General features: G+C 68.4%; 1 protein-coding gene across 1 annotated transcript in view; it reads left to right on the top strand.

Moving 5' to 3' along the window:
* LOC140387096 (protein capicua homolog) overlaps nucleotides 1–16,790 on the top strand; it is a 509,424-nt gene that overhangs the window by 366,905 nt on the left and 125,729 nt on the right. Inside the window, 1 exon segment of the mRNA XM_072470105.1 lies at nucleotides 1,961–2,110. Coding sequence (XP_072326206.1) covers nucleotides 1,961–2,110 — 150 coding nt within the window.

Raw genomic sequence — 16,790 nt, 5'->3', positions numbered from 1 at the left:
CTGCGAGAGGGGTGTGTGCCTGCGAGAGGGGTGTGTGCCTGCGAGAGGGGTGTGTGCCTGCGAGAGGGGTGTGTGCCTGCGAGAGGGGTGTGTGCCTGCGAGAGGGGTGTGTGCCTGCGAGAGGGGTGTGTGCCTGCGAGAGGGGTGTGTGCCTGCGAGGGGGGTGTGTGCCTGCGAGGGGGGTGTGTGCCTGCGAGGGGGGTGTGTGCCTGCGAGGGGGGTGTGTGCGTGCGAGGGGGGTGTGTGCGTGCGAGGGGGGTGTGTGCGTGCGAGGGGGGTGTGTGCGTGCGAGGGGGGTGTGTGCGTGCGAGGGGGGTGTGCGCGTGCGAGGGGGGTGTGCGCGTGCGAGGGGGTGTGCGCGTGCGAGGGGGGTGTGCGCGTGCGAGGGGGGTGTGCGCGTGCGAGGGGGGTGTGCGCCTGCGAGGGGGGTGTGCGCCTGCGAGAGGGGTGTGCGCCTGCGAGAGGGGTGTGCGCCTGCGAGAGGGGTGTGCGCCTGCGAGAGGGGTGTGCGCCTGCGAGAGGGGTGTGCGCCTGCGAGTGGGGTGCGTGCGCCTGCGAGTGGGGTGCGTGCGCCTGCGAGAGGGGTGCGAGCGCCTGCGAGAGGGGTGCGAGCGCCTGCGAGAGGGGTGCGAGCGCCTGCGAGAGGGGTGCGAGCGCCTGCGAGAGGGGTGCGAGCGCCTGCGAGAGGGGTGCGAGCGCCTGCGAGAGGGGTGCGAGTCTGCGATTGAGTGTGAGGGATGTTTTACACTGGGCTCCGGGGTGAGGGAGGTTTTACACTGGGCTCCGGGGTGTGGGAGGTTTTACACTGGGGGCTCCGGAGTGAGGGAGGTTTTACACTGGGGGCTCCGGAGTGAGGGAGGTTTTACACTGGGGGCTCCGGAGTGAGGGAGGTTTTACACTGGGCTCCGGAGTGAGGGAGGGGTTTACACTGGGCTCCGGTGTGAGGGAGGTTTTACACTGGGCTCCGGTGTGAGGGATGTTTTACACTGGGCTCCGGTGTGAGGGATGTTTTACACTGGGCTCCGTGTGTGAGAGAGGTTTTACACTGGGCTCCGGAGTGAGGGAGGTTTTACACTGGGCTCCGGAGTGAGGGAGGTTTTACACTGGGCTCCGGAGTGAGGGAGGGGTTTACACTGGGCTCCGGAGTGAGGGAGGGGTTTACACTGGGCTCCGGAGTGAGGGAGGGGTTTACACTGGGCTCCGGAGTGAGGGAGGGGTTTACACTGGGCTCCGGAGTGAGGGAGGGGTTTACACTGGGCTCCGGAGTGAGGGAGGGGTTTACACTGGGCTCCGGAGTGAGGGAGGGGTTTACACTGGGCTCCGGAGTGAGGGAGGGGTTTACACTGGGCTCCGGAGTGAGGGAGGGGTTTACACTGGGCTCCGGAGTGAGGGAGGGGTTTACACTGGGCTCCGGAGTGAGGGAGGGGTTTACACTGGGCTCCGGAGTGAGGGAGGGGTTTACACTGGGCTCCGGAGTGAGGGAGGGGTTTACACTGGGCTCCGGAGTGAGGGAGGGGTTTACACTGGGCTCCGGAGTGAGGGAGGGGTTTACACTGGGCTCCGGAGTGAGGGAGGGGTTTACACTGGGCTCCGGAGTGAGGGAGGGGTTTACACTGGGCTCCGGAGTGAGGGAGGGGTTTACACTGGGCTCCGGAGTGAGGGAGGGGTTTACACTGGGCTCCGGAGTGAGGGAGGGGTTTACACTGGGCTCCGGAGTGAGGGAGGGGTTTACACTGGGCTCCGGAGTGAGGGAGGGGTTTACACTGGGCTCCGGAGTGAGGGAGGGGTTTACACTGGGCTCCGGAGTGAGGGAGGGGTTTACACTGGGCTCCGGGGTGTGAGTTTTGTCTCGGGATGTTTTGCACTGGGCCCCGATTCAGGACCTGTACGTTACGATCAGTGTCTCTCTTTCCTCCCCATGTTTTGAGCCTTTGAGCTGATTATCGTTGTCTCTCTGCAGTCTGGACCAATGTGGAACCACGCTCCGTCCCAGTCTTCCCCTGGCATTCATTGGTTCCTTTCCTCGCTCCCAGCCAACCCGATTCATCCGTCCAACCTCCAGAGGCTGAGTTGCCGAGCGGTCAGACAGGATTATCCAATCAGGTTAAAGGTAGGTGTGATAGTTTGTGGATGGTGTGTGCGGTGCTGGGAGTGGGTTCTCCCTGACATCCTGCCTCAGACTGGCACACTCTGGCCAGCTCACTCTGCCACTTTCTATTTCTCTCTCAATTTCAGCCTTTCCCTTGGTCAGTCGCGCTCTCTAGTTCTTTCCCCCTTGTTCTCTTGCTCGCTCTCTGCTTTGCGTTCTCTCTCTATCCCCCATCTCTTGGTGTCCCACTCCCTCAGTCTCAGAATGTTGATCTCTCTCTCTGTGTTTCTCTGTGTTTCACTCAGTTCCTCAGTCCTTCTTTCAGTTTATCACTCCGTCTCCGTCTCTCTCTCTCGGTCTCCCTCTCTCTCTCCGTCTTTCTCTCTCCGCCTCGGTCTCTCTCTCCGCCTCGGTCTCTCTCTCCGCCTCGGTCGCTCTCTCCGCCTCGGTCGCTCTCTCCGCCTCGGTCTCTCTCTCCGCCTCGGTCTCTCTCTCTCCGCCTCGGTCTCTCTCTCTCCGCCTCGGTCTCTCTCTCTCCGCCTCGGTCTCTCTCTCTCCGCCTCGGTCTCTCTCTCCGCGTCCGTCTCTCTCTCCGCGTCCGTCTCTCTCTCCGCGTCCGTCTCTCTCTCCGCGTCCGTCTCTCTCTCCGCGTCCGTCTCTCTCTCCGCGTCCGTCTCTCTCTCCGCGTCCGTCTCTCTCTCCGCGTCCGTCTCTCTCTCCGCGTCCGTCTCTCTCTCCGCGTCCGTCTCTCTCTCCGCGTCCGTCTCTCTCTCCGCGTCCGTCTCTCTCTCTCCGCGTCCGTCTCTCTCTCTCCGCGTCCGTCTCTCTCTCTCCGCGTCCGTCTCTCTCTCCGCGTCCGTCTCTCTCTCCGCGTCCGTCTCTCTCTCCGCGTCCGTCTCTCTCTCCGCGTCCGTCTCTCTCTCCGCGTCCGTCTCTCTCTCCGCGTCCGTCTCTCTCTCCGCGTCCGTCTCTCTCTCCGCGTCCGTCTCTCTCTCCGCGTCCGTCTCTCTCTCCGCGTCCGTCTCTCTCTCCGCGTCCGTCTCTCTCTCCGCGTCCGTCTCTCTCTCCGCGTCCGTCTCTCTCTCCGCGTCCGTCTCTCTCTCCGCGTCCGTCTCTCTCTCCGCGTCCGTCTCTCTCTCCGCGTCCGTCTCTCTCTGTCTCGGTCTCTCTCTGTCTCGGTCTCTCTCTGTCTCGGTCTCTCTCTGTCTCGGTCTCTCTCTGTCTCGGTCTCTCTCTGTCTCGGTCTCTCTCCGTCTCTCTCTCCGTCTCTGTTGGTTTCGGTCTCTCGGTCACTCTCTCGGTCACTCTCTCGGTCACTCTCTCGGTCACTCTCTCGGTCACTCTCTCGGTCACTCTCTCGGTCACTCTCTCGGTCTCCGTTTCGGTCTCTCTCTGTCTCGGTCTCTCTCTGTCTCGGTCTCTCTCCGTCTCGGTCTCTCTCCGTCTCGGTCTCTCTCCGTCTCGGTCTCTCTCCGTCTCTGTTTCTCTGTTGGTTTCGGTCACTCTCTCGGTCACTCTCTCGGTCCATCTCTCGATCCGTCTCGGTCTCGGTCTCAGTCTTGGTCTCTCTCTCGGTCTCTCTCTCTCGGTCTCTCTCTCTCGGTCTCTCTCTCTCGGTCTCTCTCTCTCGGTCTCTCTCTCTCGGTCTCTCTCTCTCAGTCTCGGGTCTCTCTCACGGTCTCTCTATCGGTCTCGGTCCCTCTCTCGGTCTCTCTCTTTTGGTCTCTCTCGCTCTCGGTCCCCATCGCTCTCAGTCTGTCCCTCGGTGTCTCTCTCGATGTCTTTCGGTCTCTCTCGGTCTCCCTCGCTCTCCGTCTCCCTCGCTCTCCGTCTCCCTCGCTCTCCGTCTCCCTCGCTCTCCGTCTCCCTCGCTCTCCGTCTCCCTCGCTCTCCGTCTCCCTCGCTCTCCGTCTCCCTCGCTCTCCGTCTCCCTCGCTCTCCGTCTCCCTCGCTCTCCGTCTCCCTCGCTCTCCGTCTCCCTCGCTCTCCGTCTCCCTCGCTCGCCGTCTCCCTCGCTCGCCGTCTCCCTCGCTCGCCGTCCCCCTCGCTCGCCGTCCCCCTCGCTCGCCGTCCCCCTCGCTCGCCGTCCCCCTCGCTCGCCGTCCCCCTCGCTCGCCGTCCCCCTCGCTCGCCGTCCCCCTCGCTCGCCGTCCCCCTCGCTCGCCGTCCCCCTCGCTCGCCGTCCCCCTCGCTCGCCGTCCCCCTCGCTCGCCGTCCCCCTCGCTCGCCGTCCCCCTCGCTCGCCGTCCCCCTCGCTCGCCGTCCCCCTCGCTCGCCGTCCCCCTCGCTCGCCGTCCCCCTCGCTCGCCGTCCCCCTCGCTCGCCGTCCCCCTCGCTCGCCGTCTCCCTCGCTCGCCGTCTCCCTCGCTCGCCGTCTCCCTCGCTCGCCGTCTCCCTCGCTCGCCGTCTCCCTCGCTCTCCGTCTCCCTCGCTCTCCGTCTCCCTCGCTCTCCGTCTCCCTCGCTCCCACCCTCAGTCTCGCTCCCATCCTCTGTCTCACTCTCGCGATGTCCGTCCGACTCGGTCCTGGTCTCTGTCTCTCTCTCTCAGTCCTGGTCTCATTGTCTCCTTGTCTTGGGTGCTCTCCGCCTCGGTATCTCCATCTCTCCCGGTCTCGTTCGCGCTCCCTGCCTGTCCGGGTCTCGCTCGCGCTCCCTGCCCGTCCCGGGCCCGCTCGCCCTCCCTGCCCGACCTGGACTCGCTCGAACTCCCTGCCCGTCCGTGTCTCGCTCGCGCTCCCTGCCCATCCGTGTCTCGCTCGCACTCCCTGCCCGTCCCGGTCTCGCCTCTCTCAGCCTCTCTCACGCGCGCGCGCTCTCAGCCTCTCTCACGCGCGCGCGCTCTCAGCCTCTCTCACGCGCGCGCGCTCTCAGCCTCTCTCACGCGCGCGCGCTCTCAGCCTCTCTCGCGCGCGCGCTCTTTCAGCCTCTCTCGCGCTCTCTCAGCCTCTCTCGCGCGCGCGCTCTCTCAGCCTCACCCGCGCGCGCGCTCTCTCGGCCTCTCTCGCGCGCGCGCTCTCTCAGCCTCTCTCGCACGCGCGCTCTTTCAGCATCTCTCGCGCGCGCGCGCGCTCTCAGCCTCTCGCGCGCGCGCGCTCTCAGCCTCTCGCGCGCGTGCGCTCTCAGCCTCTCGCGCGCGCGCGCTCTCAGCCTCTCGCGCGCGCGCGCGCTCTCAGCCTCTCGCGCACGCGCACGCGCTCAGCCTCTCGCGCACGTGCACGCTCTCAGCCTCTCGCGCGCGCGCGCTCTCTCAGCCTCTCGCGCGCTCTCTCTCAGCCTCTCTCTTCCGCGCGCGCTCTCTCTCAGCCTCTCTCTTGCGCGCGCGCTCTCAGCCTCTCTCGCGCGCGCGCTCTTTCAGCCTTTCTCGCACGTGCGCTCTCTCAGCCTCTCTCGCGCGCGCGCGCTCTCTCAGACTCTCTCGCGCGCGCGCTCTCTCAGCCTCTCTCTCGCGCGCGCGCTTTCTCAGCCTCTCTCTCGCGCGCGCTTTCTCAGCCTCTCTCTCGCGCGCGCTCTCTCAGCCTCTCTCGCGCGCGCTCTCTCAGCCTCTCTCGCGCGCGCGCTCTCAGCCTCTCTCTTGCGCGCGCGCTCTCAGCCTCTCTCTTGCGCGCGCTCTCTCAGCCTCTCTCTTGCGCGCGCGCTCTCAGCCTCTCTCACGCGCGCTCTCTCAGCCTCTCTCTTGCGCGCGCTCTCTCAGCCTCTCTCTCTCGCGCGCGCGCTTTCTCAGCCTCTCGCGCGCGCTTTCTCAGCCTCTCGCGCGCGCTCTCTCAGCCTCTCGCGCGCGCTCTCTCAGCCTCTCTCGCGCGCGCTCTCTCAGCCTCTCTCGCGCGCGCGCTCTCAGCCTCTCACGCGCGCTCTCTCAGCCTCTCTCTTGCGCGCGCTCTCTCAGCCTCTCTCTTGCGCGCGCGCTCTCTCAGCCTCTCTCTCGCGCGCGCGCTTTCTCAGCCTCTCTCTCGCGCGCGCTTTCTCAGCCTCTCTCTCGCGCGCGCTCTCTCAGCCTCTCTCGCGCGCGCTCTCTCAGCCTCTCTCGCGCGCGCGCTCTCAGCCTCTCTCTTGCGCGCGCGCTCTCAGCCTCTCTCTTGCGCGCGCTCTCTCAGCCTCTCTCTTGCGCGCGCGCTCTCAGCCTCTCTCACGCGCGCTCTCAGCCTCTCTCACGCGCGCTCTCTCAGCCTCTCTCTTGCGCGCGCTCTCAGCCTCCCTCTCTCGCGCGCGCGCTTTCTCAGCCTCTCTCGCGCGCGCTTTCTCAGCCTCTCGCGCGCGCTCTCTCAGCCTCTCTCGCGCGCGCGCTCTCAGCCTCTCTCACGCGCGCTCTCTCAGCCTCTCTCTTGCGCGCGCTCTCTCAGCCTCTCTCTTGCGCGCGCGCTCTCTCAGCCTCTCTCTCGCGCGCGCGCTTTCTCAGCCTCTCTCTCGCGCGCGCTTTCTCAGCCTCTCTCTCGCGCGCGCTTTCTCAGCCTCTCTCTCGCGCGCGCTTTCTCAGCCTCTCTCTCGCGCGCGCTTTCTCAGCCTCTCTCTCGCGCGCGCTCTCTCAGCCTCTCTCGCGCGTGCGCTCTCAGCCTCTCTCTTGCGCGCGCGCTCTCAGCCTCTTGCGCGCGCTCTCTCAGCCTCTCCCTTGCGCGCGCGCGCTCTCAGCCTCTCTCTTGCGCGCGCGCTCTCAGCCTCTCTCACGCGCGCTCTCTCAGACTCTCTCTTGCGCGCGCTCTCTCAGCCTCTCTCTCGCGCGCGCGCTTTCTCAGCCTCTCTCTCGCGCGCGCTTTCTCAGCCTCTCTCGCGCGCGCTCTCTCAGCCTCTCTCGCGCGCGCGCTCTCAGCCTCTCTCACGCGCGCTCTCTCAGCCTCTCTCTTGCGCGCGCTCTCTCAGCCTCTCTCTTGCGCGCGCTCTCTCAGCCTCTCTCTTGCGCGCGCTCTCTCAGCCTCTCTCTTGCGCGCGCTCTCTCAGCCTCTCTCTTGCGCGCGCTCTCTCAGCCTCTCTCTTGCGCGCGCTCTCTCAGCCTCTCTCTTGCGCGCGCTCTCTCAGCCTCTCTCTCGCTCGCGCGCTCTCTCAGCCTCTCGCGCGCGCGCTTTCTCAGCCTCTCTCTCGCGCGCGCTCTCTCAGCCTCTCTCGCGCGCGCTCTCTCAGCCTCTCTCTCACGCGCGCTCTCTCAGCCTCTCTCTCACGCGCGCTCTCTCAGCCTCTCTCTCGCGCGCGCGCGCTTTCTCAGCCTCTCTCTCGCGCGCTCTCTCAGCCTCTCTCTCGCGCGCGCGCGCGCTTTCTCAGCCTCTCTCTCGCGCGCTCTCTCAGCCTCTCCCTCGCGCGCGCGCTTTCTCAGCCTCTCTCTCGCGCGCGCTTTCTCAGCCTCTCTCTTGCGCGCGCTCTCTCAGCCTCTCTCTTGCGCGCGCTCTCTCAGCCTCTCTCTTGCGCGCGCTCTCTCAGCCTCTCTCTCGCTCGCGCGCTCTCTCAGCCTCTCGCGCGCGCGCTTTCTCAGCCTCTCTCTCGCGCGCGCTCTCTCAGCCTCTCTCGCGCGCGCTCTCTCAGCCTCTCTCTCACGCGCGCTCTCTCAGCCTCTCTCTCACGCGCGCTCTCTCAGCCTCTCTCTCGCGCGCGCGCGCTCTCTCAGCCTCTCTCTCGCGCGCGCGCGCTTTCTCAGCCTCTCTCTCGCGCGCTCTCTCAGCCTCTCTCTCGCGCGCGCGCTTTCTCAGCCTCTCTCTCGCGCGCGCTCTCTCAGCCTCTCTCGCGCGCGCTCTCTCAGCCTCTCTCGCGCGCGCGCTCTCAGCCTCTCTCTTGCGCGCGCGCTCTCAGCCTCTCTCTTGCGCGCGCGCTCTCAGCCTCTCTCTTGCGCGCACTCTCTCAGCCTCTCTCTTGCGCGCGCGCTCTCAGCCTCTCTCACGCGCGCTCTCTCAGTCTCTCTCTTGCGCGCGCTCTCTCAGCCTCTCTCTCTCGCGCGCGCGCTTTCTCAGCCTCTCTCTCGCGCTCTCTCAGCCTCTCTCGCGCGCGCGCTCTCAGCCTCTCTCACGCGCGCTCTCTCAGCCTCTCTCTTGCGCGCGCTCTCTCAGCCTCTCTCTTGCGCGCGCGCTCTCTCAGCCTCTCTCTCGCGCGCGCGCTTTCTCAGCCTCTCTCTCGCGCGCGCTTTCTCAGCCTCTCTCTCGCGCGCGCTTTCTCAGCCTCTCTCTCGCGCGCGCTTTCTCAGCCTCTCTCTCGCGCGCGCTCTCTCAGCCTCTCTCGCGCGCGCTCTCTCAGCCTCTCTCGCGCGCTCTCAGCCTCTCTCTTGCGCGCGCGCTCTCAGCCTCTTGCGCGCGCTCTCTCAGCCTCTCTCTTGCGCGCGCGCGCTCTCAGCCTCTCTCTTGCGCGCGCGCTCTCAGCCTCTCTCACGCGCGCTCTCTCAGACTCTCTCTTGCGCGCGCTCTCTCAGCCTCTCTCTCGCGCGCGCGCTTTCTCAGCCTCTCTCTCGCGCGCGCTTTCTCAGCCTCTCTCGCGCGCGCTCTCTCAGCCTCTCTCGCGCGCGCGCTCTCAGCCTCTCTCACGCGCGCTCTCTCAGCCCGCGCGCTCTCTCAGCCTCTCTCTTGCGCGCGCTCTCTCAGCCTCTCTCTCGCTCGCGCGCTCTCTCAGCCTCTCGCGCGCGCGCTTTCTCAGCCTCTCTCTCGCGCGCGCTCTCTCAGCCTCTCTCGCGCGCGCTCTCTCAGCCTCTCTCTCACGCGCGCTCTCTCAGCCTCTCTCTCGCGCGCGCGCGCTTTCTCAGCCTCTCTCTCGCGCGCTCTCTCAGCCTCTCTCTCGCGCGCTTTCTCAGCCTCTCTCTCGCGCGCTCTCTCAGCCTCTCTCGCGCGCGCTCTCTCAGCCTCTCTCTCCCGCGCGCTCTCTCCCGCGCGATCGCTCTCTCAGCGTCTCTCGCGCGCGCGCGCTTTCTCGGCCTCTCTCGCGCGCGCGCTCTCTCAGCCTCTCTCTCACGCGCGCTCTCTCAGCCTCTCTCTCACGCGCGCGCTCTCAGCCTCTCTCTCACGCGCGCTCTCTCAGCCTCTCTCTCCCGCGCGATCGCTCTCTCAGCCTCTTGCGCGCGCGCTCTCTCAGCCTCTCTCGCGCGCGCGCTCTCTCAGCCTCTCTCGCGCGCGCTCTCTCAGCCTCTCTCGCTCGCGCTCTCTCAGCCTCTCTCGCGCGCGCTCTCTCAGCCTCTCTCGCGCGCGCTCTCTCAGCCTCTCTCTCGCTCGCGCGCGCTCTCTCAGCCTCTCTCTCTCGCGCGCGCTCTCTCAGCCTCTCTCGCGCGCGCTCTCTCAGCCTCTCTCGCGCGCGCTCTCTCAGCCTCTCTCGCGCGCGCTCTCTCAGCCTCTCTCTCGCGCGCGCTCTCAGTCTCTCTCGCGCGCGCTCTCTCAGCCTCTATCGCGCGCGCTCTCTCAGCCTCTCTCGCGCGCGCGCTCTCAGCCTCGCTCGCGCGCGCTCTCTCAGCCTCTCTCGCGCGCGCTCTCTCAGCCTCTCTCGCGCGCGCTCTCTCAGCCTCTCTCGCGCGCGCTCTCTCAGCCTCTCTCGCGCGCGCTCTCTCAGCCTCTCTCGCGCGCGCTCTCTCAGCCTCTCTCGCGCGCGCTCTCTCAGCCTCTCTCGCGCGCGCTCTCTCAGCCTCTCTCGCGCGCGCTCTCTCAGCCTCTCTCGTGCGCGCTCTCTCAGCCTCTCTCGCGCGCGCTCTCTCAGCCTCTCTCGCGCGCGCTCTCTCAGCCTCTCTCGCGCGCGCTCTCTCAGCCTCTCTCGCGCGCGCTCTCTCAGCCTCTCTCGCGCGCGCTCTCTCAGCCTCTCTCGCGCGCGCTCTCTCAGCCTCTCTCGCGCGCGCTCTCTCAGCCTCTCTCGCGCGCGCTCTCTCAGCCTCTCTCAGCCTCTCTCGCGCGCGCTCTCTCAGCCTCTCGCGCGCGCTCTCTCAGCCTCTCTCGCGCGCGCGCGCTTTCTCAGCCTCTCGCGCGCTCTCTCAGCCTCTCTCTCGCGCGCGCTTTCTCAGCCTCTCTCTTGCGCGCGCTCTCTCAGCCTCTCTCTTGCGCGCGCTCTCTCAGCCTCTCTCTTGCGCGCGCGCTCTCAGCCTCTCTCACGCGCGCTCTCTCAGCCTCTCTCTTGCGCGCGCTCTCTCAGCCTCTCTCTCTCGCGCGCGCGCTTTCTCAGCCTCTCTCTCGCGCGCGCTTTCTCAGCCTCTCTCTCGCGCGCGCTTTCTCAGCCTCTCGCGCGCGCTCTCTCAGCCTCTCTCGCGCGCGCGCTCTCAGCCTCTCTCACGCGCGCTCTCTCAGCCTCTCTCTTGCGCGCGCTCTCTCAGCCTCTCTCTTGCGCGCGCGCTCTCTCAGCCTCTCTCTCGCGCGCGCGCTTTCTCAGCCTCTCTCTCGCGCGCGCTTTCTCAGCCTCTCTCTCGCGCGCGCTTTCTCAGCCTCTCTCTCGCGCGCGCTTTCTCAGCCTCTCTCTCGCGCGCTTTCTCAGCCTCTCTCTCGCGCGCGCTTTCTCAGCCTCTCGTGCGCGCTCTCTCAGCCTCTCTCGCGCGCGCTCTCTCAGCCTCTCTCGCGCGCGCGCTCTCAGCCTCTCTCTTGCGCGCGCGCTCTCAGCCTCTTGCGCGCGCTCTCTCAGCCTCTCTCTTGCGCGCGCGCGCTCTCAGCCTCTCTCTTGCGCGCGCGCTCTCAGCCTCTCTCACGCGCGCTCTCTCAGACTCTCTCTTGCGCGCGCTCTCTCAGCCTCTCTCTCGCGCGCGCGCTTTCTCAGCCTCTCTCTCGCGCGCGCTTTCTCAGCCTCTCTCGCGCGCGCTCTCTCAGCCTCTCTCGCGCGCGCGCTCTCAGCCTCTCTCTCGCGCGCGCGCTCTCAGCCTCTCTCACGCGCGCTCTCTCAGCCTCTCTCTTGCGCGCGCTCTCTCAGCCTCTCTCTTGCGCGCGCTCTCTCAGCCTCTCTCTTGCGCGCGCTCTCTCAGCCTCTCTCTCGCTCGCGCGCTGTCTCAGCCTCTCGCGCGCGCGCTTTCTCAGCCTCTCTCTCGCGCGCGCTCTCTCAGCCTCTCTCGCGCGCGCTCTCTCAGCCTCTCTCACGCGCGCTCTCTCAGCCTCTCTCTCACGCGCGCTCTCTCAGCCTCTCTCTCGCGCGCGCGCGCTTTCTCAGCCTCTCTCTCGCGCACTCTCTCAGCCTCTCTCTCGCGCGCTTTCTCAGCCTCTCTCTCGCGCGCTCTCTCAGCCTCTCTCGCGCGCGCTCTCTCAGCCTCTCTCTCCCGCGCGCTCTCTCCCGCGCGATCGCTCTCTCAGCGTCTCTCGCGCGCGCGCGCTTTCTCGGCCTCTCTCGCGCGCGCGCTCTCTCAGCCTCTCTCTCACGCGCGCTCTCTCAGCCTCTCTCTCACGCGCGCGCTCTCAGCCTCTCTCTCACGCGCGCTCTCTCAGCCTCTCTCTCCCGCGCGATCGCTCTCTCAGCCTCTTGCGCGCGCGCTCTCTCAGCCTCTCTCGCGCGCGCGCTCTCTCAGCCTCTCTCGCGCGCGCTCTCTCAGCCTCTCTCGCTCGCGCTCTCTCAGCCTCTCTCGCGCGCGCTCTCTCAGCCTCTCTCGCGCGCGCTCTCTCAGCCTCTCTCTCGCTCGCGCGCGCTCTCTCAGCCTCTCTCTCTCGCGCGCGCTCTCTCAGCCTCTCTCGCGCGCGCTCTCTCAGCCTCTCTCGCGCGCGCTCTCTCAGCCTCTCTCGCGCGCGCTCTCTCAGCCTCTCTCTCGCGCGCGCTCTCAGTCTCTCTCGCGCGCGCTCTCTCAGCCTCTATCGCGCGCGCTCTCTCAGCCTCTCTCGCGCGCGCTCTCTCAGCCTCGCTCGCGCGCGCTCTCTCAGCCTCTCTCGCGCGCGCTCTCTCAGCCTCTCTCGCGCGCGCTCTCTCAGCCTCTCTCGCGCGCGCTCTCTCAGCCTCTCTCGCGCGCGCTCTCTCAGCCTCTCTCGCGCGCGCTCTCTCAGCCTCTCTCGCGCGCGCTCTCTCAGCCTCTCTCGCGCGCGCTCTCTCAGCCTCTCTCGCGCGCGCTCTCTCAGCCTCTCTCGCGCGCGCTCTCTCAGCCTCTCTCGCGCGCGCTCTCTCAGCCTCTCTCGCGCGCGCTCTCTCAGCCTCTCTCGCGCGCGCTCTCTCAGCCTCTCGCGCGCGCTCTCTCAGCCTCTCGCGCGCGCTCTCTCAGCCTCTCTCTCCCGCGCGATCGCTCTCTCAGCGTCTCTCGCGCACGCGCGCTTTCTCGGCCTCTCTCGCGCGCGCGCTCTCTCAGCCTCTCTCTCACGCGCGCTCTCTCAGCCTCTCTCTCACGCGCGCTCTCTCAGCCTCTCTCTCACGCGCGCTCTCTCAGCCTCTCTCTCACGCGCGCTCTCTCAGCCTCTCTCTCCCGCGCGATCGCTCTCTCAGCCTCTTGCGCGCGCGCTCTCTCCGCCTCTCTCGCGCGCGCGCTCTCTCAGCCTCTCTCGCGCGCGCTCTCTCAGCCTCTCTCGCGCGCGCTCCCTCAGCCTCTCTCGCTCGCGCTCTCTCAGCCTCTCTCGCGCGCGCTCTCTCAGCCTCTCTCGCGCGCGCGCGCTCCCTCAGCCTCTCTCTCTCGCGCGCGCTCTCTCAGCCTCTCTCTCTCGCGCGCGCTCTCTCAGCCTCTCTCGCGCGCGCTCTCTCAGCCTCTCTCGCGCGCGCTCTCTCAGCCTCTCTCGCGCGCGCTCTCTCAGCCTCGCTCGCGCGCGCTCTCTCAGCCTCGCTCGCGCGCGCTCTCTCAGCCTCGCTCGCGCGCGCGCGCTCTCTCAGCCTCTCTCGCGCGCGCTCTCTCAGCCTCTCTCGCGCGCGCTCTCTCAGCCTCGCTCGCGCGCGCTCTCTCAGCCTCGCTCGCGCGCGCTCTCTCAGCCTCGCTCGCGCGCGCTCTCTCAGCCTCGCTCGCGCGCGCTCTCTCAGCCTCGCTCGCGCGCGCTCTCTCAGCCTCGCTCGCGCGCGCTCTCTCAGCCTCGCTCGCGCGCGCTCTCTCAGCCTCGCTCGCGCGCGCTCTCTCAGCCTCGCTCGCGCGCGCTCTCTCTCAGCCTCGCTCGCGCGCGCTCTCTCAGCCTCGCGCGCGCGCGCTCTCTCAGCCTCGCGCGCGCGCGCTCTCTCGGCCTCGCTCGCGCGCGCTCTCTCAGCCTCGCTCGCGCGCGCTCTCTCAGCCTCGCTCGCGCGCGCTCTCTCAGCCTCGCTCGCGCGCGCTCTCTCAGCCTCGCTCGCGCGCGCTCTCTCAGCCTCGCGCGCGCTCTCTCAACCTCGCTCGCGCGCGCTCTCTCAGCCTCGCTCGCGCGCGCGCTCTCTCAGCCTCGCTCGCGCGCGCTCTCTCAGCCTCGCTCGCGCGCGCTCTCTCAGCCTCGCTCGCGCGCGCTCTCTCAGCCTCGCTCGCGCGCGCTCTCTCAGCCTCGCTCGCGCGCGCTCTCTCAGCCTCGCTCGCGCGCGCTCTCTCAGCCTCGCTCGCGCGCGCTCTCTCAGCCTCGCTCGCGCGCGCTCTCTCAGCCTCGCTCGCGCGCGCTCTCTCAGCCTCGCTCGCGCGCGCTCTCTCAGGCTCGCTCGCGCGCGCTCTCTCAGCCTCTCTCGCGCGCGCGCTCTCTATCAGCCTCTCTCGCGCGCGCGCTCTCTATCAGCCTCTCTCGCGCGCGCGCTCTCTATCAGCCTCTCTCGCGCGTGCTCTCTCAGCCTCTCTCGCGCGCGCTCTCTCAGCCTCTCTCGCGCGCGCTCTCTCAGCCTCTCTCGCGCGCGCTCTCTCAGCCTCGCTCGCGCGCGCTCTCTCAGCCTCTCTCGCGCGCGCTATCTCAGCCTCTCTCGCGCGCGCTCTCTCAACCTCGCTCGCGCGCGCTCTCTCAGCCTCGCTCGCGCGCGCTCTCTCAGCCTCGCTCGCGCGCCCCCTCTCAGCCTCGCTCGCGCGCGCTCTCTCAGCCTCGCTCGCGCGCGCTCTCTCACTCAGCCTCGCTCGCGCGCGCTCTCTCAGCCTCGCTCGCGCGCGCTCTCTCAGCCTCGCTCGCGCGCGCTCTCTCAGCCTCGCTCGCGCGCGCTCTCTCAGCCGCGCTCGCGCGCGCTCTCTCAGCCTCGCTCGCTCGCGCGCTCTCAGCCTCGCTCGCGCGCGCTCTCAGCCTCGCTCGCGCGCGCTCTCTCAGCCTCGCTCGCGCGCGCTATCTCAGCCTCGCTCGCGCGCGCTCTCTCAGCCTCTCTCGCGCGCGCGCTCTCTATCAGCCTCTCTCGCGCGCGCGCTCTCTATCAGCCTCTCTCGCGCGTGCTCTCTCAGCCTCTCTCGCGCGTGCTCTCTCAGCCTCTTTCGCGCGCGCTCTCTCAGCCTCGCTCGCGCGCGCTATCTCAGCCTCTCTCGCGCGCGCGCTCTCTATCAGCCTCTCTCGCGCGTGCTCTCTCTCAGCCTCTCTCGCGCGTGCTCTCTCTCAGCCTCTCTCGCGCGCGCTCTCTCTCAGTCCCTCTCTCTCAGCCTCTCCCGCGCGCGCTCTCTCTCAGCCTCTCCCGCGCGCGCTCTCTCTCAGCCTCTCCCGCGCGCGCTCTCTCTCAGCCTCTCCCGCGCGCGCTCTCTCTCAGCCTCTCCCGCGCGCGCTCCCTCAGCCTCTCCCGCGCGATCGCTCTCTCAGCCTCTCCCGCGCGATCGCTCTCTCAGCCTCTCCCGCGCGATCGCTCTCTCAGCCTCTCCCGCGCGATCGCTCTCTCAGCCTCTCCCGCGCGCGCTCTCTCTCAGCCTCTCCCGCGCGCGATCGCTCTCTCAGCCTCTCCCGCGCGCGATCGCTCTCTCAGCCTCTCCCGCGCGCGATCGCTCTCTCCGCCTCTCCCGCGCGATCGCTCTCTCAGCCTCTCCCGCGCGATCGCTCTCTCAGCCTCTCCCGCGCGATCGCTCTCGCAGCCTCTCCCGCGCGATCGCTCTCTCAGCCTCTCCCGCGCGATCGCTCTCTCAGCCTCTCCCGCGCGATCGCTCTCTCAGCCTCTCCCGCGCGATCGCTCTCTCAGCCTCTCCCGCGCGATCGCTCTCTCAGCCTCTCCCGCGCGATCGCTCTCTCAGCCTCTCCCGCGCGATCGCTCTCTCAGCCTCTCCCGCGCGATCGCTCTCTCAGCCTCTCCCGCGCGCGATCGCTCTCTCAGCCTCTCCCGCGCGCGATCGCTCTCTCAGCCTCTCCCGCGCGCGATCGCTCTCTCAGCCTCTCCCGCGCGCGATCGCTCTCTCAGCCTCTCCCGCGCGCGATCGCTCTCTCAGCCTCTCCCGCGCGCGCTCTCTCAGCCTCGCTCGCTCGCGCGCTCTCAGCCTCGCTCGCGCGCGATCGCTCTCTCAGCCTCTCCCGCGCGCGATCGCTCTCTCAGCCTCTCCCGCGCGATCGCTCTCTCAGCCTCTCCCGCGCGATCGCTCTCTCAGCCTCTCCCGCGCGATCGCTCTCTCAGCCTCTCCCGCGCGATCGCTCTCTCAGCCTCTCCCGCGCGATCGCTCTCTCAGCCTCTCCCGCGCGATCGCTCTCTCAGCCTCTCCCGCGCGATCGCTCTCTCAGCCTCTCCCGCGCGATCGCTCTCTCAGCCTCTCCCGCGCGATCGCTCTCTCAGCCTCTCCCGCGCGATCGCTCTCTCAGCCTCTCCCGCGCGATCGCTCTCTCAGCCTCTCCCGCGCGATCGCTCTCTCAGCCTCTCCCGCGCGATCGCTCTCTCAGCCTCTCCCGCGCGATCGCTCTCTCAGCCTCTCCCGCGCGATCGCTCTCTCAGCCTCTCCCGCGCGATCGCTCTCTCAGCCTCTCCCGCGCGATCGCTCTCTCAGCCTCTCCCGCGCGATCGCTCTCTCAGCCTCTCCCGCGCGATCGCTCTCTCAGCCTCTCCCGCGCGATCGCTCTCTCAGCCTCTCCCGCGCGATCGCTCTCTCAGCCTCTCCCGCGCGATCGCTCTCTCAGCCTCTCCCGCGCGATCGCTCTCTCAGCCTCTCCCGCGCGATCGCTCTCTCAGCCTCTCCCGCGCGCGATCGCTCTCTCAGCCTCTCCCGCGCGCGCTCTCTCAGCCTCGCTCGCTCGCGCGATCGCTCTCTCAGCCTCGCTCTCCCGCGCGATCGCTCTCTCAGCCTCTCCCGCGCGATCGCTCTCTCAGCCTCTCCCGCGCGATCGCTCTCTCAGCCTCTCCCGCGCGATCGCTCTCTCAGCCTCTCCCGCGCGATCGCTCTCTCAGCCTCTCCCGCGCGATCGCTCTCTCAGCCTCTCCCGCGCGATCGCTCTCTCAGCCTCTCCCGCGCGATCGCTCTCTCAGCCTCTCCCGCGCGATCGCTCTCTCAGCCTCTCCCGCGCGATCGCTCTCTCAGCCTCTCCCGCGCGATCGCTCTCTCAGCCTCTCCCGCGCGATCGCTCTCTCAGCCTCTCCCGCGCGATCGCTCTCTCAGCCTCTCCCGCGCGATCGCTCTCTCAGCCTCTCCCGCGCGATCGCTCTCTCAGCCTCTCCCGCGCGATCGCTCTCTCAGCCTCTCCCGCGCGATCGCTCTCTCAGCCTCTCCCGCGCGATCGCTCTCTCAGCCTCTCCCGCGCGATCGCTCTCTCAGCCTCTCCCGCGCGATCGCTCTCTCAGCCTCTCCCGCGCGATCGCTCTCTCAGCCTCTCCCGCGCGATCGCTCTCTCAGCCTCTCCCGCGCGATCGCTCTCTCAGCCTCTCCCGCGCGATCGCTCTCTCAGCCTCTCCCGCGCGATCGCTCTCTCAGCCTCTCCCGCGCGATCGCTCTCTCAGCCTCTCCCGCGCGATCGCTCTCTCAGCCTCTCCCGCGCGATCGCTCTCTCAGCCTCTCCCGCGCGATCGCT

Source organism: Scyliorhinus torazame, chromosome 12 (assembly GCF_047496885.1).
Source record: "Scyliorhinus torazame isolate Kashiwa2021f chromosome 12, sScyTor2.1, whole genome shotgun sequence".
NCBI classification, from domain to species: Eukaryota; Metazoa; Chordata; class Chondrichthyes; order Carcharhiniformes; family Scyliorhinidae; genus Scyliorhinus; species Scyliorhinus torazame.
Note: the sequence above shows the minus strand (reverse complement) of the source record. Positions and strands in the feature narration are given on the sequence as shown.